Here is a 26115-nt window from a genome sequence, read left to right as displayed (position 1 = left end):
AAAATAGGTACGTCTGATATTTCTGATATGTATGTCCTGTTTAGTGTTGTACAAACATAATATAGAGGGGAATTCCAAAAAATATTCGATTCGGTTCGTTTAGCACACTAACGAGCCCCTGTAATATGTGACGTCATGGTAAAATATGTAGATATTTTTTTAGCATTGAATTGTGGACTGTGATAGCTATATATAATGGAAAATAATTCTCCTCAAGTTACAATTCATTTCTGAACGCCATAAGACGTCTTTTTTCGCTTTTCAGTACAATACACTAAAACGTAATACAACAAAATGATCAAACTCCTTCTAGCAGTTGTTTTTTGCGTCGCTACAACGATGACTGTGGTCCAGACTGCACCGGCTAAATATACTAATAAATACGATAACGTAAATATCGACGAAATTCTGAACAACGACCGCTTGGTCGCCAGCTACTTCAAGTGTTTGATGGATACAGGAAAATGTACACCAGAAGGCGAGGAAATTAAACGTAAGTATTAACTTATTTTTTAAACTTGCGCATTGATTAATTATCCATTAACGGCGATGGACAATTATACTTTATAAATTAAATATATCGTTTTTGATAATTGTATTTTATTTAATCAATCGAAAACCGTTTATTGAGTTATATAAGTATAGTAGATACTATTAAAATATAAAATAAAAATATTCTAAGAATTTGCTATTATATAAAATGTATTAAACTATTAAGACAACATTAATTGATATGTTAACTAATATAGTAATATGTATATTTGTATAACTTCATCTTTATCTAATCCTCCCAATAAAATATTAATATTTTTTAAACCTAAAATATTCTTATCTCTATAGGTAATTGGTTTTTTATGAAAATATATATTATAGGCACGTCAAAGATATAGCATATATTGCAATAAACGTTATTATTTTTTTTTATGATAATTTATTTTTATATAAAATAATTTTTACATTAATTGTTATTGTTATTCATTTCTATTTAATGTACAAAATGTATAATTTGGTTTCATAAATTTTTCACTAAAAATATAATAATTATATTTGACGTACTTAGTTATACGTAATTCATGTTACATAATATTATACTAAAAGGAAAAATAGTTGTTTTAAAGAGATAAGTATAGTCTACCAATAGTGAATTATGTATTTATGTTGTTACGTCAATGTATTTTCTACTGAAACGTGAATAAAAAAACATCTTAACTAGTTATTACTGTATACATTTTTACGTACAAAAATCATAAAATAATTGTTTTGTAAGATATTCACCATAAATAAGTTGTTTACAGACGTAGGAGTTAAAGTTCTGAATGCAGCATTTGCTAATACATTTCAATATATGCCTCCTGAATTAATGGGCACTATAGCGGAAATGCATGGGGCAATCAATCAGGCATATCAAAAAGAAGCTGATCAATTAACGCAAACTAATTAAATTAAAATACGAGATATCATTTTTATACGTTACACAATAATTTTTTTTCTGTTTTTGTCTTATCAACTTTTAATATAAATATATTTTTATTGGTTAATAAAATATTACACATGGATTCGTTTAAAAAAAAGGCATCTATTTTATGTTAGGTTAATTACTCAATGCAAGGTGTAATTTTTTTTTAATCTTAAACCTTTTCATTATCAAAAAGTAACAATAAATTCTACATAATATTGAGCTTAAAAATCATAAATTATTTACAATATGAATGTGTTTATGTTACCAAATATATTGATTAATATTTCACTTGTATAATATAATATGGTTACAGGATTGTTACCAGAAGCAGTAGAAAATAAATGTGCAGACTGTTCTGAAAAACAAAGACTGGGTTCTGAAAAAATCATTAAGTTTCTATTTGAAAAGAAAAATGATATGTGGAAAGAACTTGAAGCAAAATACGATCCTAAAGGAACATACAAACAACGTTATGCGGAAGAGGCAAAGAAATTGAACATTGACGTTTAAATTAATCAAAAAATAATATAGTAATATTGTGTTATTTATTTATAATACAAATGAGCAATGCATTTTTTTTATATATATAAAATTGCACATTTCATAAATACTTTTATTTATGCACGTATTTATAAATAATTATACATAAATATTATTTATAAATAATTCTTTTATACAATACTTTATAATTTTTTTAAATAAAATATTTATTATTTATACATTAACAAATATATGAGATAATAATCAAATTGTTGTGTTTATTTTTGTCATTATTCATTATTGATTAGTAGTAGTAGGTATATATTATTTATAAAATTCTATATAGGATTTTAAGGTTTTGAAATTGTGTGACAATATATATGTATATATCATGACATTAGTTGTGATATCACAACTTAGAATACACTATTTTTAATAACATTTACAACTATTTAATTGTTATATTAATTAAAGTACTAAAGCATAATATGGGAGAGAAGGGAGCTTCTATGACTTGGTCCATTCATATTATACTCTCAAAGTTTTACACGTTTTTTCTCTGACTATGTAATTATATTAAATATTAATTATACACTCACTTATATTTATAAACTGAATAAAAGAGCTATCGAGAATTTTCTGTGGTAGTAAATACTGTTTATAAAATTATTGATTGAAAAGTTAACATAGACTATAATATAAAAGGTTATTTTTCAAAGTTTTCTGCTGTAGCTTTTGAAATTATTACGTAAAATAATAATAATGTATTTTTGAGATAACTTCTCTTTTATATTTACTCACGTGCCAGGGGTCCACTTATTAAGTAATTGCTAATCGAGATAAAATCATACATAGTATGTATAATAAAGCAGTTATTGGATGGGTTAATGATGAAAGTATGGACTGAGACCAAAACATGTTTTCGACAAATCAAGTTTTTAAATTACTGAAATTCATATATTATATTGTATAACATTTCAAGGGCATAATATATCCATTCATTATTATTCCAATAATAATAATAATAAAAAAAAAACTTAACGTCACTAAAATTTAAGTTTAGAGGTTTAACTGTAAAATGTCAACAACACATTCACAATATTGTTATTTTTTAGGTAATATGCTTTTGAATTTTGATTTAATTAATTCTTTTAACTTTAAGTAGATAAAGACTAGATAGAGTTACGTATATTGTTGATGACTGAATTATTTTTTCTTTAATCTTATAAAATGATAACCAAACTACGAATTTGTTTTATGCTTCAGTTAAAATCGAGATTATATACATTTTATTTTGAATTTTTTAGAACTTCCAATTATAAATGCATTTTTTTATGTTATACGCCATTTTTGATATTTTTAAAATTCAGTTCATATAGTATAGGACATTTTTTTGTAATTTTGTACATTGTGATACTTTATTTTTTTTAAATTTTAAACTTCAAAGTAAATTTATGAATTCTTGAAAATATTAATTATACTATTATTATTAAAGATTTTTTACAGTAGTCATATGCTTATCGAATATTATAATTCTATATTGTATCGTAGTACTCGAATATATAAAGCAACTCGAAAAATCTTAATAGAATTATAAATTTTTATTAATGATATATTTATATACCTACATAATATATATAATAATAATTTAAAAATCCAATTTTTTTCATTTCTTTAAGTATATTTTTGCAATTTTTTTAGTTAATTTTGATGTGTTTTTTAAATTATTAAAATCCTGTATCTTTAGTAATGACAGTAAAAGATATATTCATTATTAATATCGAGTGGACTTTCAAAGTATTAAGGTCTATGATAAAAAAATTATTATATGTATATAATATACTTAAACACACATATTTATACACTTCATACTTCATCCTATAAACCATTAAATTTTCCAATCGGTACTATTTATATTATTTATTTTACATTTTCACTATTACCAGTATCATGCAATGATAGTTAATTTATTTTAAATATTTGTCAGTGAATGACCCAGATGTCAAAACTTATCTTAATACATAATAATACAATATTAATTATTATAACTTAATATTTAAGCCTAATTAAAAACACTACCGAAAAAGAGTACACAAAAGTATTCATTTTACACGATAATTATCGTTTTAAGCTACTCCATCGTCATAGCACTAAGGAAGAGACCTTAGGAAAAATAAAAATAAAAAGCATACTTAGTTTATATAAAAAAAATGTAAATTTAAATTAAACATAAAATATATATGGCTAATTATTTTATTTAATCTACAAAAATTGAAAACCATTATTTATAAGCTCTAATTAGATTGCATCTAAAGCGGATTATTAAACTGGTCTTTATTTATATTGTCTATAAATACATATATATTTAATTACTTTAATGTTAAGAGTAATTTATTCATCTAGGTAGTGTAATATTTTGGGTGATATAACTTGAAATAAGATGATCTATGTTCAGTGTACATTGTACTCAATTGTTATGAATATTTTTGAGATTCATAATTTTTATCATTAGTGTTTCTATGAGAATACTAGACAAATAATTACTTAAGGTATAGCAATAGCATTTTCATAGTACAGAGTCTAAATAAGTTATAAGTTATAACTATAAAAATATTAACTTTCTCTAACTAGAATATTACAACCATATTCTACTTGTTTGTATTATATATTCATATGTATAGTTTATCATTTGTAAATACTATTATTAGTGTTTTATTATATTAATGTTAATTCAAATAGCATGAATGCCCAAATTATAAATATAGAGTTAATATAAATTACGGAAAAAAAAATTGAAACTTATTAAATATGATATTATATTATAATAATAAATTATTTAATAATTGGAAAAATAATAGTTAATTAAAAATAAATAATAAATAAAAATTATTTTTTTTAAATAACATAAATAATATTTAACATTGGCTGCAGTTTAAATTAATTTACTTTTCTAATAAATATTAACCTTTGTTTATAATAAACATATTTTATTAATTAGGCATACTAGGGAAAATATAAAGCACAAAGCTAATATCATGATATAATATATATATACATATGAGTATTATGATTATAAATCATAAATTAATTAAAAAGGTTATAAGTTATAAGAATTCAATTAATTATTAAACTTTATTTGATTTTATCTTATGTGTTATTATTAGTTAAAGAAATATTTACATATCTCACTGTATTATCAGTATCGTGATATGGCCTTATGTACTAAAATATTTCATAAAAATATGCACTTTATAACACACTATTATTGAAGTAGGTAGGTTACTTTATGACACAAGGTAAATGTAATTCTGAAGAATATTTAGTTGTTAGATTTAAAAACCATACAAATATGATAAAAATAATTGAATAATAATTACAGAAACAAAAGTACTTACTTGGATCGTTTATAACAATGTACTGAACAAGAATCTACAAATATCCATAATCTGTTAAAATATTATAACAGCAGTTAATTCGGTCAAGGAATCTTATGGAAAATTCGTTTTAGATACGCCGTGAGAATATTTCAAGGTTTTTTAATTTTTTATTTAATTGTACTCTCTTTTGTCAAACATGCAAAACTAAATGTGTAACAATTAGAAGGTTTGTTGTTACACTTAATGTACTTCAAGAATTCAAATATGTCTTAAAAATAATGGTTTGTAAACGTTGTGACACATAATAAATGTTATTAGTTACCATATTCACCTATTTAATCGAACATTTAAGTCAAGTAGAGTTTCGGTTAATCAGTTCCGCATTGTTTCCGTCTTCAGTGAACTATGAAACCCAAGTGTATTAAGAGGTGACTTCCGGATAAATCAGCTATGTTTAAAAGTACAGCGTATCTATCGATAGGTCGCATAATTAATCTTGATCACAAGAATAAACTATCTATCTAACTGCTATTTCAAACGAAATTATTCTATTGTCTAGAACAACCATGTTCAAGTTGGTCTTCATAACGATTATTTTAGGTTTCGTGTCAACGGTACACTGTGGTCCAATGCCACAATATCTAATAGATGGTGACCAAAATCAGAGGCAAGAAGAACAAAAACACGCGATTGACCACTTTACGACAAGACTGGTGGGAAATTCTAAAATTCGCAAAAATTATCTCAATTGCTTTTTAGATAACGGACCGTGCAGTCCGGAAGCTAATAATATTAAACGTAAGTATACATTAGAACATTCGAATTTATTAAAATAGTTAAAATAATAAGATTAAATATAAAATTCATTTCTGTATGTTTTGAGTGTAATTACAATTATAATACTTATAATATAAATATGTTTAGTGATTACTGGTTAACAGTAACGATCAATTACATTAATTATTTAAAATATAAACATTTAAATTTAAAATATATTATTATTCATAATATGAATCATTTTTGAAAGAAACTAAAAAAAAACTCCATAAAAAATTCACTATAATACATATCCTCTAACATTTTTTAAATCATTTTAATAATTATTTATTTAATTGAAAGTTCGGTATATTTTTTAATAATATTTCATATTTTAGTTATCTATAGTTAAAAAAAAAACAAAAGACAATATTAAGTTGCCATTAAACTAGAAGTAAAAAAAAAATAAAAAACAGTAAAAGTTGTTAACAATTATTTCTTATATCCATATTATATTATAAATCCTTATTAATTAAATAAAAATGTGTGTGAAAATTTCAAAAACTTAGATTTATAAGATTCTGAGCGGAGCAATGATCATATTGGTTTTACAATAGTGTGTTTTTTAAAATTTTTAGTGCGTCATAATTCATAAAAAATTTCAGTTTATTAAATAAGTAAAAATTATTCAATTTTCAATTTTTGGGGTGCTTATTGGTACTTATTTGGTAAAAAGTAAATTTACATAATACTATAGTTTTTGGCAAAATAAATTTTTTCTTTTGTTGTAATTTAAAAATTAATAACTATAGATACTTTATAAATTTTCACCAAATATTTATATTTTATAGACATGATATTATTTTAATATTTTTTATGAACTTTAACATAATCAAAAAATTTCGTAATTTATTCGAATTAAAATATCTTTAAAAAGTTAAACAAGGTTTCACATAAGTTTTAAAATAATCTTAATATTAAGAGTAATTTTAAACTAATTATAGGTTTTTATATTTATCAAATATTTTTTTTAGTTTAAAAATAAAAAAAAAGGTGTTTATTTATTAACTAATATTCTTAGATATTTGGTTGTAATTTTGTAATTAAAAATAAAAAAAAGTAATCGAATAAGGATTTTAAATATTTATTATTATGTATATTGTATACTAATATTTTCTAGGTATACATAATGATATTTTAAAAATGTTTTGATTAATTTTAAGCTATTTATACCATGATTTCCCCCTCAATACGTTAAGTACGTGAATACAGTAATTTAATAATATATAATTTAATATCATAATATAATATATATATGTAAATATTTTTTTTATCAAAAATTAGTTCAACACACCTTATGACTAATGATAAAATAAATTACAAACAGTTATATATCCTTTGAAAAATATGAAGTGCTAGGACGCACTTTTTACCTAAAAATGTTTTTCAAATATAATTATTAATCATTGATTTTAAATTTAACTTCTCAAGTGGATAGGTCACTGTAATAGTGGCTCAATGACAAGGTATACACGAAACTTTCTAAACGACATTTCGAGTTGAACCTTTTTTTTTTAATTACAACAAAATTAATTTTATTCAAAATAGATATACCATAAATAATATCACAATTTTTCAGTAATTTTTTTACTAACATATGTTATTGCTGGATGTCGGAGTTTTACTTTTCAATGAGAAAATCACAATCAATCTTTTATAATTACTAACTAAATTCAATTTTCAGTATTTTTTTAGTTCACATTTGTCAACTATAGTTTTATACGTTATAGTTTTTAATTTGTGCGTAACTACAAGCAATTTTATTTTTTAATACATAATACTACAATTTATCTAACTAGAACGATAAAACTAACTATCTAGGAGTGACGATTGTAGCAAAAAAAAAAAAATTAATTAAAAAGAACAACTGTTTTTAACAAAACTGTAGATAGATTTAGTTTTTTATTGAGAAAGTGGGGTTACTAATATATGTCTTCAAGTTTTTAAATATTTTATATTTTTCATTATTATTTGATTTAAAGACGTATAAATGTACATACATATAATGCATTTATTTATGCATCTAATACTCTTAAAACATAAAAAAAAATATATAAATTTTAAATAAAAAATAGGTGTTATCATAGAATCAATGAAATCATATAAAAATACATAGATTAATTAAATTATTATACCAATTCTGACTTATTTTATTTTTAATTAGCTTTGATATAATATATATAATATATTATTAATTGTTGTTTTAAGTATAAATGTTTCCAAATTACCTCTCTTTTTACTAATGATACTAATACTTGCCATTTCCATCCAAGCTTTTTTAAGTTTTTCACTTTTTTTTTACATGATTATTTCAAACAATTTTTTTAATAATGAATTTGATTTAATTTAAAATAAAAAAAAATAAAAAGTTCTAAAAAATTACCACAATCTATATTGTTGTTAAATAAATTGTAAGTAGCTTCAAAATTACTAGTTCCGTGGTAAGAAAGATCTCTTTTCTCAAATTACTTCATAGTTTCAATAATACGGAACATTATTTCTTACCTATTTTTCACTTCTACTTGTCTTTGAGATATAATTAGTCCATAAATTAAATATTTAAAACATAATTGATTTTGAAGCAACATAAAACTATCTGTGCAATTAGAATTATTTTTACTAATTTCATATTTGTTAATTCAATGATATAGATCTATAGAATTAGTTTCTAAATCGTATTTTTATTAAATGGGCTTTTTATCATTTTCAATATTTTTAAAGAATAAGAGATATACCGAACAAAAAAACGAACTTTTTATGCTATTAAAATTTAATTAGTTTCTTAATATCATATTTTTATTTATACATATAATTTCACACAATTCCTCAAATCCTTGAGTTGGATGCGATAAAAAAAAACTTAAAGTTCATTATGGTTTGATTTTTCAAATAGATAATTATTTGTTGAGTTTTTTCTTTAATCTTTTTAATTTGGCAAGATAAATATTATTCTCGATAATTTTACTGGAAGTTAATTTGTTTTCAAATTTCTCAGGGAAAATAATAACTATATTAAATTGTAGAGTACTCTCAGTTGTGTTAGAACTCGATTCAGTATTATTATCAAAATAATATATATTTTTAGTTTGATTTTAAAACATAATATCTAAAGACCTACTCTTTAATACATCGCTAAGTAATTTCTTTATTTTCTATTTTCTCTTAATTTCTCAGGATTTTTTTATAATGACTTTTTTTTTGTTTCTGGGAAAACCTCACCAAATCGAATTTACGTCACTGAATCAAAATATAATACCTGTATTTAGTTATACTCTATACTTTTGTGATATTTATTCTTCATATGCATTCAATGGTAAAATATATTATTATACATATGTATTAAACTAATTGTATAATTGATTATAAGGTATAATGTTCGATATAGATTTATATTACAATAAATTTGATTAAACCCACCTTTTGTCGTAGCAGGTATGGTTCCCGAAGCTATCCAAAACGAATGTGCCCATTGCACTGAATTACAAAAAAAAGTGATTGAAAAAATGATGTGTTACCTGAATAATCACCAACCGGATATATTAAAAGAAGTAGCTGCCAAATTTGATCCAAATGGAGAATATATGAAGCAATTTATTAACAACTTAGAGCGGAATGGAAATGATCAGTTTTTGAATCCAAATCTACATCAATACCAGCCACAGCAAAATCCAAATCAACCACAACCCAATCCAAATCAACCACATCAACATCAACCACAACCCAATCCAAATCAACCACATCAACATCAACCACAACCCAATCCAAATCAACTACATCAACATCAACCACAACCCAATCCAAATCAACCACATCAACATCAACCACAACCCAATCCAAACCAATCACATCAACACCAACCACAACCCAATCTAAACCAACCACATCAACACCAACCACAACAAAATCCAAACCAGCCACAGCAAAATCAACACCAACACCAACCACAACAAAATCCAAACCAACCATCGCAACATCAACATCAACACGAACAAAATCATCATCAACCACAACAATATCAAAACCAACCACAACAACATCAACACGAACAGCAATTAAAAGCAACGGTAGTAACAACGGCACCTATATCTTATACGGCAACTTAAAAACCTTGACTCTATAACTATTAAAGTTATTATTGTGTATTTGTGTACGAAATAGAGTTAAAATTACTGTTATTTATTCTACAAGGAAATTATGAATTAAACGAGTAAGAAAAATATAAGTATATGTAATGAGTAATAACGGTTATTTTTTTTCGTCATTAAACTATTATTTGGAAGACAAAATCTATATTTATATTTAAAAATAAAGATGAATTCAACATATATTTATATAACTAATGCAAGTATCGAAAATGGAAATACATATTTTATAGTGAATTATTATTGTTAACTGTATAATGAATAATTTTGTACAAAACATAGTTAATTAATATTAAATAATTGTTTTTAATTTTATCTATTCTAAATACATTTAAATCCTAGTAAATAAAAAACTATATTTTAATCAATTCTTGTATTATTTGAATTATATATTAATGTAATTTAAAATGTTTGATAATGCTAATATCACAAATAGTTATATAAATAGTTTAAAAAAATTGTATATTTTTTGAAGTAATTTTTAATAAATACAGTATTACACTACTTTCTATATACATATATATATATATATAGCTAATATAAGGGTATATAAACAATAAATGTATAGGCATAAGATATTATTTTTATGATTTTATCTAACAACTATAGTAAACCTACTTAAGTACCAACAGCCTAGGTATCTAATTTAAAATAAATTAATGAATCTAAGTAGTTGATTATTATAGAAAAATAAACTGTTTTACGCTGAATAAAATGATTATCTGTTGAATTATTTATTTTGTTTACAGATAAATTGATTGGAATTAATTATTATTTTTATAAAAAATTTTTATGAAGTTATGCAATTTATTATAAATATATATCACATTTCATGCATATATTTATTATAATGCATTAATGTTCAAGGAATTCAGCTACCATGTTTTACAATAATCTGCTTTGGTCTTATCTGAAGTTCCTTGAACATAAAGATAGTTCAATTATATTTCAACCGTCAGCGCACTATATGATTCGTTTTTTTATTTTTATTTTCCGCTTATGACCGGTTTTGTGCAGTTGTTTCAATATTTAAGTGGGGTGTATATTATGCACCATTATAAAATATATCGAAGATCGATGTATTAATTTACTTAACGATTGAAATAAATATGATGTTATGATATTATTATTTCAAATAGCAGTCTTAAATTGAAATTTGATATTTTAAAATTTCTGTATATTTGTATGATATCTAAATAACTTATACAGTTATATATTATTATAGGAGTGTAAAATATAGGTTTCAGTAAATAATTAATTATACTTTGATAAAATAACAAAATATGTATACAAGTCATACAATAGAAATATTGAAATAACAGCCATAGTTTATATTAAATTGGAATAACACAATTTAAAGCAATATCCTTGATTGTTATATTAAAATAGGTTCTACAGATCTTTTAATCTTAATTTATTTTTTATCTCTTTAGTTACTAGTTTTATTCACACACAAGTTATAGATTAATTCTTTATTTATTAAGTACTTAAATTATAGTAAACAGTTATATTTTTATTGTATTTTTATAATTTATGTCGTATTAATAAAATGTTATAACAAATTATTAATGAAATTTGTTAAATTACATATGATTTATAATTTGGACATGTTATAAATATATGAGGATCAATTCGTTATAATAAATTTAAATTCTTGCTGAAATTGAAATATTTTTTGAATAATAAGCATATTATACATTTTAAACTTATTAAAGTATTTATTATAAAAAATTACTGAATTTTATGAAATACCAATTTATTAAAAACTTAGGTAAACCTCTACATCAAGGTTTCATTAAGATCTCACTCACAAAAGCAATACTTTATATAAACTTTATATACAAATAAATATAATTTACTTAATGACGTTCACAATTGAACTATATATTTTTGAATGGCTTGCGATTGAGCTTCCACAGAGTAGAAATCTATGTACATTTATTGATAATAGTTATCACTAACGTCGGGAGATGAGCGGGTGAAATTTAAAATGGCAATCTGGCATTCATGTTTACGCAGAGGATGACGGTGACCTTGATATGGGCACGTTTTTTTTTTTTACTACGTTTCCGTTTCACGTTCAACAACAGACGTCCTTAAGTGCGAATCGGTTGAACTATTCCATCGGTCGATCCGTTACTTTTACACTAAATCCCATGTTAAACAGTCGTTAGAACTTAATACAAACACACATAGAATTAATAAAATAAAAATAAAAATATATTAATAAACAATTGTGTTTATTTATTTGGTTTTATAGACTATTTAATGTAAGTACAGCACACATGAATTTGTTTACGATTTTTTGTTATTTAACTGTGATGTGCGACACTCAAGTCAAGCCGGCTGCGAGCGCACAAAGATTGCAGAGCGTGAATCAAAATGTGACACCAATCAACGATGGACGTAAAACTATCAGAGAAACGTCAACATATTCAACTCGATACGATTATATTGATATTGAAGCTGTTATGAACAATGAACGAATTATAAAAGTTCTCTTCAATTGTGTTATGAGCCGAGGACCGTGTACCAGAGAGGGTTTGGAGCTCAAAAGTAAGGTCTTGATAATATAAATACAGTTTTTTTAAACAATATTTATATTGTTTAAAATATAGTGTATAAATTATATTATAAATAATATAATTTTATAAATAGTGTATAACATTAATAACCATAGGATCACTCTGTAATTATACAATAAACTAAATTAATTAGAAAGAGTAAACACAATTTAATAATTCATTCTAAAATAATTATTTTTATCTACACATGTTTTTAAAAACTGTTTCAAAATGTTTTCATATTATTTTATTTTGAAAAATATTTTAAATTAGGATTAAGATAAATAAGTATTCGTAAATATATGAAATCAAATTAAGGTATAGAGGACTATAATGTTTTAAATTGAATTTATATTCTTTTTTAATTTAATAACAAATATATAATTTTGGTTTTTTAATAAAAACTAAAAACATTCTTATTTTTTTTTACGTAAATGTCAAGGTTTTTATATATATATATATATATATATATATACTCGTATTATGTACTGGTGTACTGCATACATTTTCATATAATTTACTACAAGTTTAAGGCAGTCTACGAATCTATAATAATAATATAAGTATTCAATTTCAAAAACATTTATTTATTTATTAATTTTATATATTTTTTGATTTTATTATGAACCACTTATGAGCAATTTTATATTTAATTTTCAAACCTTAAAAATAAAATTGCACATTTAATACATTTTCATCTACAAACAAGATTAATATTTCCGTAATTTTAATGAATATTGTCAGCGTTTGAAATTCAAATACTTATAAATAAATATTTTAGTTGAGTATTTTAAACACTTTTCTGTATATCTAATGATGTAAAAATTTGAATTGAAACGCTCATGAAAAATTAAGTGTAAAATTATGAGAATTTTTTTAATCAATTTAAAATCATAGAAAAAAAAAAATAAATTTTATGAAGTTTTAACTACAAAATAATTTAAAACTGTTCGTGATTTAACGAATTTCGTCAAAATTCTAAATTTAAACAATTGTAAAAAATATTTTGTACATGTACCTACTTTAAATATGTCTTAATTGGTAAATAAACAACTTATGAGAAACCTTGTATTACATTTTTAAGCATTTGACCAAACAAATAATATTAAATCAACATTTATAAAAAAAAAAAAAACTACAAAAATAGAAAATTTCGAATATTTATAAATAGTTCAAAAAGATACTAATGATTTTAAAAATGATATAATAAAACGAAAATGCTAAATATTTGGTGAAAATTGCATGTGTTTATGGTTACTAATTTTTGGGTTATTTTATCAAAAGAAACCAAATCGAATTTGTCTAAAACTGGTTTAACGTAAAAATTTTCCTTCATTTTTTGATTGTTTTTTCCGATTAATTAAAATATATTGGGAATTCTCAATTTTGACCTTTAATACAAACTAGTTCCAATTTTCTAACAAGAAATAACCCCATTGTTGAATATCGAAACATTTTTTTAACTACTATTATTTTGAATAAAAAAAATAACACGTATCTTTGTAAATTCGATAAGTACATAACTCAACTCAGAATCTAAAATACAATTAATCTGTTAGAAAATAATAAAAAGCAATTATCAAACATTAAATAAATGAAAAATAAACATAGAATAATATGACAACCGTGTTTGCTAACAATAGGTATAACTTATAAGAATAAAATCACCGAGACTATTAACTCTGTATACATAACTCCCCGGTATAGTATAACCATATTATTATGTATTTTAGGTTTTCTTATTTATGTGGTTTTTACATCCTCTTAGGAAAAGTTAATTTATCGACGCGCTATAAAATGCTTTTTATATATTATCATTATTTTTTTGTCTACGAAGGAAGCTTAAAAGTAACTTAATTTTAATTAATTGAACTATTATATACTTTTATTAGCACATTATTATTGATTTACTGAATTTTTTAAAATTATTCATTTTCTTTCTTTAATTTATACTTGAACTTAGTAAGAGATGGAAATATGAATATATTCAAAGAAATATACGGTTAATTAATTAATAAATGTTGTTAATAATAAATCAAAAATAATGTTTATTTCGGCATTAACTATATTTGTTACTTTTATTTATTAATGTTGAATCAGAAATAAATGGTTATATATTTACTTAAATAATAATACATAATATGGTTTATAATTTATTCAAAAATTATTAATATTTTTGCAATAAAAACACATTTAATCATATGCAGAATGTAAGCATACATATTTATTTTCCATATAATACGGCCAAGAGTGTACCATAACCATGGGCGTCCCCAGATATTTTTCTGGGGTTGGGGGGGAGAATTAATTAAAAAAATAAATGAAGATTTTTTTATACATTTTATTTACTGTACATTATTATGTTTCGTAATTATTACAATTAGGTATTATTAGTATACATTTTTATTTATAGAATATTATTTTGTTTCGTCATTATTACATTAAATTATTTCAATTAAGTATAGATAATGTTTTGGAAAACAAATTTAAAATTCTAGGGGGCAAGTGTCCCATCTTGCCCCCCCCCCGGAAGTCCATGGTCATAACGTTTCTTTATTATTTACGTTGATTATATGAGTCTTAGATGTCAAAATAATAAATACATTTAAAATATATGTCTTGCATATAAATAATTATATTTTTCTCTTTGTGTAAATTATTAAAATTAATAGAAGATATAAAAATTGTTTATTTTAAAATAATCAAAAAATATTAATTGAAAAATTCATAAATTGAATTAATTATAACTTATTTTTGGGGTAGTCTGTGACCTTAGATAAACATTATCCAACTTGTATTAACTTATAGTGATTTAAGTTAAATATATAGTGTTATAAAGAGTGCCTACCATTTTTATCATTATTTTTATTTTTAATCAACCAACTTTTTTATAAATAAGTAATATTTTTTTAAACTCAATCTAAACATTTGTTTAGCTCATGGCATGATTAAGCTCAATACAGAATTAGTTTTTATAAAGTATATTAATATATAGGCCTAATTATTAAAAAAAAATTTAATTATTAGATTTCATTAAAAGTAATTTTTATAGTTATGACAAGATTTAATATTACAAAAATAATTAGTTTCTTGACGAGTATAAATAACAAAAAAAAAGTATAAATACATTAAATATAATTATAATATATTAGTATGCAAAAATATAAATTTAAAATATGTTATCTTATGAACTTTTTATCTGGGTTTTTTAGAAGTTAAAAATATTTACAGAAATATTTAAGACACAATAAATAATTATTTAGCTTGTACCTAGAGAATAATATTACATTGATTCTTCTCATTGCCAACCTAGCTTTTACCGCATTGCCTAACAACCCTCCCCGTCGTCTCAAACGAAAACGGCCACGTGATTTTATAATTAATATTTAATACTCACTAAATTAAGTTCATATTGGAAGTAATGTAAATGGACGCTCCCTTCCTTCAAGCTGTCATGCTAAGTAAAACTAAATAAATGTCAACAAAATTACTTATTGTATTATTTGTATACAGATTGTAAATTTTTCTATTTTTAATAAAAAAAAAAAGTGTACATTTAAAATATTATTTAAAAAAATATTTTTGAACATATTTTATTTGAACACATGATTTAAACAAGACTCATAACTAATAAATTATTACAACTTGGATGTCTTGGATAAATAAGTTATGGTCATAAATAATAGTAGTTGATTTTATGAAAGTGTCACAAAAATTATAACGTCAATTAATTGATCTTCTAGATCAGTGAAATAAAATACACACCCATTTACAAACATTTAGAATACACCACTTTAAGAATTTATTCAACTACCTAAGTATCCCTATCATTAATATAAAAATAGATGCAAAAATATTTTTATCTTCCACAAACAACAGAAAATCACATGCCCTTAAATACTTTTCCAAATCGTTAATAAATATTAAATACTATTCACTAATATTAAAATTTGACAAGGCTAGAAAACATCAATATTTCATAACTATTTTCAAATGTTATTTAAACTAATATTTCTACATAAACTAAGCCTTTAGTATAAATTGTAGAATTAATATTACTATTTTTAGTCTTCAATGTCATAGTTAAGACAGAATAAGCAACACAAACAAGACTATTCAAGGAAACACTAATTAAATTTGTAAATATTGAAAACGCCTAACTAAACTTGAGTACGCAACACTAAAAACACCTTGCACTAAATTACGCAATCCATAATACATTTATATAAGATAAATATTATTTTTCCATGGCTTCCAATTATAAAAAATATATTCCCAAAAATGTTAATACTCTTCGATATAATGATTTATAATGTAAAATAATAAACTAAAAATATTTGTATTTATAAAAAAAAACATATTTTCTATAAATTTAAAGTTGAACAAATGGGTGATTTATACTTAAAAGTCAAATTGGTATAACTACTTATACATTTATTTAATATTTTTTTATATTGGTTCTAAATTATATATTTTATTATGAAAATATTTACGTGTTATATTCATTACGATTTATTAAATTGAAATTGTTTTGTAGGGATTGTTCCGGATGCAATACAAACAGAATGTGCTAAATGTAACGAAAGACAAAGAAAACAAGCAGGAAAAGTTTTAGCTCATTTACTACAGTATAAACCAGAATACTGGAAAATGCTGTTGCAAAAATTTGATCCAAATAATGTATACTTAAAAAAGTATATGGCAGACAATGATGATGACGAAAAATTATCTCTTCAAAAGCTTAGCAACGATACTACTAAATAATGAAAACTAAATTTTTAGTTATATATTTTATTAATATAAAATAACTAATTTTGTATTTTCTTCTGAATATGTATATATATATATGAATATATATATATATATTAAATTATGTATAATAATTCAATGCACCTATAATTATAGAAGTAGTTTTTATAATACTTGAAAACATATTATTTTTAAAATATGTTTTATGTAATTCAGTAATTGATATTATTTATTTTTATATACACATATATTATTTATATTTTTGATAGTTTTTATTTCATACACATTTTGTAAATTTTCATTATTTTAAATTGCTATATTATAATATGCCTATTAATAGGTTAATATATTAGTTGATGTTTTAAATATTCATTTGTCATTTTAAATTATATATATCGATATTAAAGTATTTTTAAACTGTGGTCTAATAATAAATCATTTTGTGTGAATAAATATTTTGAACAGAATGTAATGCTTATCTGTTAATATGTACCGCAATCTATCGATATTAAGATAGTGTATAGGAATTAAATATCTCTATTTTTTAAATGGATAATATTTTTTAGTCAAATAAGTTAGTTAAAGAATTATTCTAGTGACTTAATTAATTAGAAGTTTTAATATTATTAATATTTTTTATTTTTATATAAAGTACTTATACTAATTTAAAAATCGTTAAAAATATTGTTTTTCATATTATAAATCTTTTTGCTGTGTGGGAATTTATAAGCAATAGTATGTACATTTTATGGATACTGATAGTGATAAATAATAAATATATGCACGAAGACTGCGAAAATTTAATTGAAAAATTTAAAATGGACTTTATAATATATAGTAGGGTACAATTATAACCAATATAAATAAAATTTATCTTGAAATATTAAGATGGAATAATGCAAATATAATTCACAAATATTCCATTTGAAGTAAATTAAAATAATCCTAATAATCTTGACGGACATATTTTTTTTACATAATAATCACCGTATCAATAATACGGTAATCTAAATATCTAATTTTTAAATTAATATCTTTATAAACTATTTTTTTATTTATATATACATTCAAAGAACTCAACTTTTATAGCCATGAGTTACAATTTTGTTATCTAAAAATACATAAACATAAAATACATTAAAACAATGAAATATTTTTTTTAAATTGTGTTTTACAAGTTGGTTAATTTTAAAAATTGTATATTTATTTGTATTGTTTGTACTCCTGATCTCAATGCTGTTTCAAGAGTTTTTTCCATTTCAACCTTATGTCGTTATCGTTTACATAATAAACTATTATACATATTATATGATGTACAAAAATCAATGTAATTCAATTCTAAAAAAGTTTTTTTTCAAAATATATAGATAAAAAACAGAATTTTATGCTAATTGTAAAATTAGTAGGAAAAAAAGAAAAAGTTATATACGTTATAAGAATACGTTGTAGGTACGGCCCCACTGAAAACGATTTAGCGTTTTTGCATTTCGAGCGTTTCTGCGATTTTACTAGCGCGATGTTGACGGTCCTACTGAGAGCGATTTTGCATCACGGGTATTAATTTTATTTTTCATTTGCTCATAATAGTTATAAAGTACTTTTTATTTTTAATAGAGCCAGAGAACAAATATAAAAAGGTTATAATATTTACTTTCTTTCTGTTAAAATTATTTCGGTAGGTAAAATAAATCAAATTCATAATTTTCTGAAAGCCAAGTATTATCATTTATCGAATTTTGTGATTTATCATTGCTTAATATAGCTAATAGCTATTTCCGTCAAATATCTTATTCATCAACATTTTTTTCAATGCATATTTTGGAAGCATATTATTGTATTTTTTCAGGTATCATGTATTCATGTGTACATTTTTGACCATTATAATTTTCTAGGTATTGCGAAAAATTATAATGGTCAAAAATGTATGATTTAATAAATTAATAATAATTTAATAAATAAAAATATTAATAACTTATCTTTAATTTTTTTGCCTTTTCGATCCCAATTTGATCACCCTAGTTCTTACCTTTAAAAGGTCATAGCCATTTTCCTCCAAAACCAAGATACCGTTTTCCTCCACTGTCCATTTTCCTCCAGATTATTTTTAACTAAAATGATGTCTATTTTCTTCCAATATTTTAACCAATTTTTTAGTGTTGCGTTCCGAGTTATAAAGATAGAAATGGCTAGGATCACATTTGCGCGTATCTGTTGATTAAATTCTGGTCGCTTAATTTCTAGGTATGTAATTACAAAAAGTAAAATAATTATTCATATTATATTTAATTTTTATTTTCTTTAAATAGATATTCTTTTATTGCTTAAAATGTCTTATAATTATAAAATAATATAATATTATATACTGTAGTGATTTTACTATATTTTATATTTTACCTATTGTCTGGTTGCATTATCATCAACAACTTATTATTAATTATTATCTAAATTTTTATTATTATTTTATTTTTAATTTGACATTCTGACAACGAATGATGATTTTATTATTTTATTTATTGGAGGAAAATGGTCAAGAATTATTTTTTATTGTTTTGGAGGAAAACTGATAATGAAGGAAAACGGTATCTTGTTTTTGGAGGAAAATGGACCCGCCTCTTTAAAGATGTATGTCTTACACCTCATCTTTACTCACACCAACTCGTTTTGTTCAATTCAATATTTTATCAATACATCTCTTCCTATGTATTCCCTCTTTATCATATACATTAATTTTCATATTCACTGTCTCTGAATTTGAATCACTTCGAATCATAATACAACCAAACTCTCACGATATATTCTTCCTAATATTGTACAAAACTCGTGCCATACCTAAATTATCTATAAGTAATTTGTTTTTTATTCTATCCTGTTTATTTCAAAAATTAGAATTATCATATCTGCTACATTCATAAATATATTTAAGAATTATTGAAATCTTTGAGTTCAAATTTTAATGAATAACCAGATTATTTGCATTAGGAATAGTTAAGTTTTTAAATTATACATTTATTTATACTAATATTTTCAATGATTTGAGTTTACATTATATGAATGTAATATAGTAAACATTTTAAATCAAATAATATTTTTCTATAAAAGACTCTATGAATCAATAAATAACTTTATTTGATTAATTTAAAATACATGTAATTTTAAAGAATAAAAACTACGTAAATAAGTAATAAATCATAATTATGGATTTCTTAAAGGCAAACTGCCTCAAACTTGTTGAATCACGAGTATAATAACTTGTTTTGTATCTTATTATTGTATTGCTAGACAATAAAAAAGACTTTTGAGGTCACCGATACACTTGTATTTCAGATAAAATTGATTGAATTTTTTTTTAAAGATGATTTCTGCGGATGATGGTGCCAGAATTTCATTTGGTGATTAACTTAATAAAATTATAGTACCTTTATTATATTTACCTTTTTTATCTATTTAAAATTCTTTAAAAATTGTGGCATTCAGTTGACTAAACCATAAATATCAAAAATTTTTATTTTATAGATTCATTTTTATCGTTACGATAAATTATTACTGATTAGTTATAACTTATAAACAATACAATTCTTGATTTTTATTTATTTGTAGAACTAAATACATTTTTAAAGTAGAAAAAATGTTTTTATCTTCAATTTTGATTGTAATTTCAGTTTAGTTGTATTTTTAGTAAATTAATTTTTATTTAGTCTCAAAGTGACTTCCCTGGCTTATTTTATTCAACATGTTTAGGATTTTTTCTTTTTAAAATTGAATTTTATCTTTAAGTATATCTTCTTGAAGTTTCAATACATTTTAGAAGTAAATTTTAAGAGTTTTGATAATTATTTATATAAAAGTTTAAAGTCTATACATTTCAGTAAAGTCCTAGCGTCAATTAATTTATAATAAAAAACCTAATTTGTAATTTTTAAAACTAAAAATAAATAAATATTATAAAATAATATTGTATGTTTAATCGTTGTATATAAGATAGTAAAATATTCAAATAAAATAAAAGTCTAACATATAAATATAAATAAATATATAAGTTCAAATAATTATATACTTAAATTTTTAATATAATATATATTTATACATTATATAAACATATTTTCAATTAATTATATATATTTTTCAAATTTAAACACCAATCTTATGAATAATAATTTTAAAAAAAAGAAACGATGATTATTATCAAGAACTTTTGAAAAATCTTTAAGCTTTATAAAGTTGAATGGAGAAAAAACAATATGTACTAATTTATTTTAGTTTTTTTATTCCCGATTTCCGATTATATCGTGTAATTATTTGAGATAAATTATGTCTTACGATTTAATACCGTTGCAATTAGATCTATGTCATCATTTCTGATATTCGCAACACCCTAAAATTATATTTCCATTGCATTAGCATAAGCTTAGTCCTTAATTCAAGTTGACATTAACCTCATATTAAATAGTGATATCTTATTATAATCTCTATATCCTTATGTTATGTTTACTTAAAATTATTCTATCAAGAAGATAGTATTTTAATTACATTCAAAGAGTTGACTATAACATTTCACTTAAGTGTGGATTTTATACAAAGAAAATTATAAAGAAATAAAAATTGATTTTTTTGATAACAATTAGTGTTTAATTACTAATTTTCTAATATTTAATTTATTTGCTGCTTATAATGACAACTATAGTCTATAATTATAATAAGGAAAAATTGTTTTTTTTTATTTATTTTTTATTTCAATAAAATAAATGCTTCGTAGTTTATTTTAAAAATTTGATAAATATCAACATATATTTATATTTAATGAATCATCTTTACAGCATCAAGATTGCATTACTAAAAATATAATAACTTCTTAAAAGCTTTACAAATTTATATTTGAATGCAGTTTAAGATATTTTGTAATCATAATGTTTAAACTACTTACTAAAAAACCTACCCTATCAATATTAATTATTATATTCTTATATCAATAAGTAATTACACAATATTTATTACTAACGAGCCACGTAAAACATTCAAATAAAAGTAACTATACTTTTACATTAAAAAAAATGTTTTTGTAATGATTAAAAAAAAAATACTTTTATTGTAATGATTTTCAAGGTCTTGGAAATTATAATTATTCTACTAAAATATAAAACAGGTATAATGTACACTCAAATAAGTATATTTTTTAAAGCAAGGTCACTTTTAAAATAAAATGTAACCACATTTTATACTAGTTTATCAACATATTTTCTTGTTTTGAAAATTAATTATTATCATTACATTTCTATATTTTTCTTTGTCAACTAATAAAGAATAATTTAAATATTTGCTTAAAATTTAAAAAGTAAGCGTACTTGGACACAATATTAACGTTTTAAAGTCATAGACTATACATTATAGCATGTAACATAATAAAATATGTAACATCCATATAACCCATGTTTTTAATAATCTAGAGTACTTATAGCATTTTGGCAATATATATATATTTCCTCTTCATTCCATTATACAATTTAGTTAAAAAAATTAACATTAATTTCTAATGAATAAAACAATAGTTAATAGATTTACAAAATATAAATAAAATTTTATTCTCAGTTAATACTTAATAGATTTGAATTATATTATGGATAAATTATAATGTATAAAGAAATTAGCATACTTATTAGGTTATATAAGTTACTCTATAAAACACGTTATCTAGTATACTATATTACTATTTATACGCTCGTACTATATATAGTATATAATTTTTGTAAAACAATATGCTTAACAGTACTCAGATCACACATTTGTATGTAGATTTTTGAAGATTGTTTTTTAAAATTAAATTATTGACAAAATCCTTTATGCTTTCATAAAATTAAAAAAAATAATATATGTTGCACTAAAGTATTTTTAATTAATATTATAATATGGGTTTTCTGTAAAAAATATATTTTAAATGTAAATGATTCAATCAAATTCATTATAATGAATTAATTCTAATATATTGTGTTAAGAAAGATATTTTAGAAGTTAGAACTAATAGGTTTATTAGGTTTATTAAACAACAACTTTTATCTTTTACTTCCTAACATTAATTTTAAGAGTTTATTTAAATTAAATTAGGAAACTTATCTTCTATACATAATATTTTACCACGGAATTGTTTATTATTTTTATTTTGTTTGACTATTCTATATCGACAAATTGGCTATTAGCACTAAGTGCTTATAATTCGGTTGAAGTGTTCATAATCAATTAATTTAAATAATATTTTTTTAAAACATTTTTCTGAAAAGTTATTTTTTTGTTATTTTTCAGAACTTTTTTATATGTGTATTAATTTGCTTGATAAATAAGGAATATTGTGAAAAGTTTAACTTTCATCAAATTATGTATGATTCTTTGTATTATACTATTATGAAAATCATGTATTTATAAAGTTCATACTAGGAATGTACTATATTATTGCAATAAGAGTTATTAAGATCTATTCTTCAATTTAAATCTATATGTTTAGTGTGATTTCTATAGATATATATTTAATGAATTATATTGAAATAATTTATTCTACATATAAATTCACACGTGGGTGTACAATTACTTTGGTAATTTTTTTCTAATAATATCAGATTAAATCAAGGGATTGTATTAATTTTTTATCTAATCTGATAGATTTTAGGTTACATAAATTAAACTGCATTTCCTATTATCTTAATGCAAAATCTATGATATTGGAGTTAAATATTCTTATTTTTTAAACAGTTACAGTAGGTGAATAAGGAGTAGCTTATCAAGTAGCGAATGTTGATGCATAATGTTTTACTTAATTCAAACATTTATTACATTTTATTATACTGAAGCAATAAATGTATTGATTTTAAAAGGGGTATTTTTTTTTTGAATTTAACACATACATTACAACGACCTTAAATTATAACTTTAAATATGCATAATTTGTAATATTGAGAAGATATAAATATTTTTACTGTTAAAATAATATTGTTTTAGTTTATATTTCTGTCTCTGTAGTTACATTTTAAATTATTAAAAAATGTTTTAATCTTCAACTTAAATACATTTTCTGTGTTAGTAAAGTAGATCTAGTTAATATTTTGAATAGATAAAAATTATTATACTTACTTATACTATTAGTTATTACTATAAAAAAAAAAAAATTATTTTAATAAATACACATTTAAATTTTACGCTGCAAAATCGAATCGGGTTTTTTTTATTATAACTCAAAAACTTATAATCCTAAATAATCAGAGATTCAACCAAATTTTTTTATTAGAATTATCTATATAATATGATATATTACTGAAAATATATATCATAATATCAAAATATTATGAGATTTTTAAACTATTTATAGGCATTTGAAATAATTGAATTTTGTTTTTAGGAACTGGTAATACATTTTAGGCTTTGTCAGCTTAAAAAATAAAACAAGATCCCACATAAGTGATTTTCAATTTTTCAATTTAAAAATATTAAAAATATATAAATGCTCGAATAAATTTTTTAATTGAAATTTCAAGTTAAAATGTTGATAAAATTGAATATATTTCAAACAAAAAAATCAGTTTTGTATATTTTTTGTAATAAAAAAATATTATTCGTGGAAACTTGAAATTTTTTGCCACCACTGTATACTCATATTATTATAAATTGTTCATAATTAAATCTTCAATATATAATATTATTATATTATTTACTAATAAAAAAAATAAATTACTAATAGCAATATAGATTTATCATAAAACATCTCGACAAAAAAAAATTCGTTTTTCTTCAGATTTGTCTTTCGTATGAAATTATAGTAATCTCGTCAATGAAGTTCACTCAAAACAATTTGTATGTTAAAATTATGATTTTTAATTCATCTAGTCTTATACTAATAAAAATATATTGTTTAAATGAATTAGTCAAGATATCAACACACATAGAATGTTATAATATAAGTCAGTTAAAAACAATAATACAATTTATTATTTATGATACGTTTAATATTTTTGATGTTATATTGGATTAAATTAAATTCCTGTGAAAAAATATTTATTATTTAACAGTTAAGAATAGCGAATATTAATTTAAAAAATGTTAAGTAGAATAAAATAATATTATACATACGCCAATAAAAAATAACCATCATACAATTTTTATACTTATAATTTTTCTTTTAATTTTAACGAAATTTATCATACGGAGTCACGAATACGATTTGATGTACGCAATTATGAGTTTGTAAACATAATGATATTTCGAAGAATACGTTTAACGGAAAATTATGATATCATAATGACGTACGATTGACGTAGGTAAACAAAATTTCTCTAAAATGTAATTATAATAATAATAATTTAACATACTTTGCTGAGACTATTTTTTATAATAATTAGCAGGTAATTTATTTGTGTTCCAAGAAGAACCGCCGGCAATATTATGATGTATTACGCTCCTGGACCACAAAAATTGAACATAAAAACGCATTCCTGGTCAGGCCGTTCGATACCACAACAATAATATTTATGCATAACAAGTATAGGCGGTAA

General features: G+C 22.1%; 3 protein-coding genes across 3 annotated transcripts; all 3 read left to right on the top strand.

Annotated features, from left to right (window-relative positions):
- Positions 1 to 210: 210 nt before the first annotated feature.
- LOC113556317 (ejaculatory bulb-specific protein 3-like) lies at positions 211 to 2087 on the top strand. Its single transcript, XM_026961185.1, has 2 exons — positions 211 to 493; positions 1773 to 2087. Exons 1-2 carry the CDS (start codon positions 295 to 297, stop codon positions 1967 to 1969), a joined length of 396 nt encoding a protein of 131 aa, XP_026816986.1. The 5' UTR covers positions 211 to 294; the 3' UTR covers positions 1970 to 2087.
- A 3746-nt stretch (positions 2088 to 5833) lies between these two features.
- On the top strand, positions 5834 to 10235 carry LOC113558185 (putative mediator of RNA polymerase II transcription subunit 26). The gene is made up of 2 exons (XM_026963688.1): positions 5834 to 6114; positions 9562 to 10235. Exons 1-2 carry the CDS (start codon positions 5883 to 5885, stop codon positions 10233 to 10235), a joined length of 906 nt encoding a protein of 301 aa, XP_026819489.1. The 5' UTR covers positions 5834 to 5882.
- A 2136-nt stretch (positions 10236 to 12371) lies between these two features.
- LOC113556315 (ejaculatory bulb-specific protein 3-like) lies at positions 12372 to 17685 on the top strand. The gene is made up of 2 exons (XM_026961183.1): positions 12372 to 12830; positions 17376 to 17685. Exons 1-2 carry the CDS (start codon positions 12560 to 12562, stop codon positions 17600 to 17602), a joined length of 498 nt encoding a protein of 165 aa, XP_026816984.1. The 5' UTR covers positions 12372 to 12559; the 3' UTR covers positions 17603 to 17685.
- The last annotated feature ends 8430 nt before the right edge of the window (positions 17686 to 26115 follow it).

Source organism: Rhopalosiphum maidis, chromosome 4 (genome assembly GCF_003676215.2).
Source record: "Rhopalosiphum maidis isolate BTI-1 chromosome 4, ASM367621v3, whole genome shotgun sequence".
Classification (NCBI taxonomy): domain Eukaryota; kingdom Metazoa; phylum Arthropoda; class Insecta; order Hemiptera; family Aphididae; genus Rhopalosiphum; species Rhopalosiphum maidis.
Note: the sequence above shows the minus strand (reverse complement) of the source record. Positions and strands in the feature narration are given on the sequence as shown.

Excerpts from the sequence above, each read along its gene's own strand:
- LOC113556317 (XM_026961185.1), top strand. The coding sequence starts at position 295 with ATGATCAAACTCCTTCTAGCAGTTGTTTTTTGCGTCGCTACAACGATG. Across the intron at positions 494-1,772 it reads AGAAGGCGAGGAAATTAAAC|GATTGTTACCAGAAGCAGTA; the intron begins GTAAGTATTAAC and ends ATATGGTTACAG.
- LOC113556315 (XM_026961183.1), top strand. The coding sequence starts at position 12,560 with ATGAATTTGTTTACGATTTTTTGTTATTTAACTGTGATGTGCGACACT. Across the intron at positions 12,831-17,375 it reads AGAGGGTTTGGAGCTCAAAA|GGATTGTTCCGGATGCAATA; the intron begins GTAAGGTCTTGA and ends ATTGTTTTGTAG.
- LOC113558185 (XM_026963688.1), top strand. The coding sequence starts at position 5,883 with ATGTTCAAGTTGGTCTTCATAACGATTATTTTAGGTTTCGTGTCAACG. Across the intron at positions 6,115-9,561 it reads GGAAGCTAATAATATTAAAC|CAGGTATGGTTCCCGAAGCT; the intron begins GTAAGTATACAT and ends CTTTTGTCGTAG.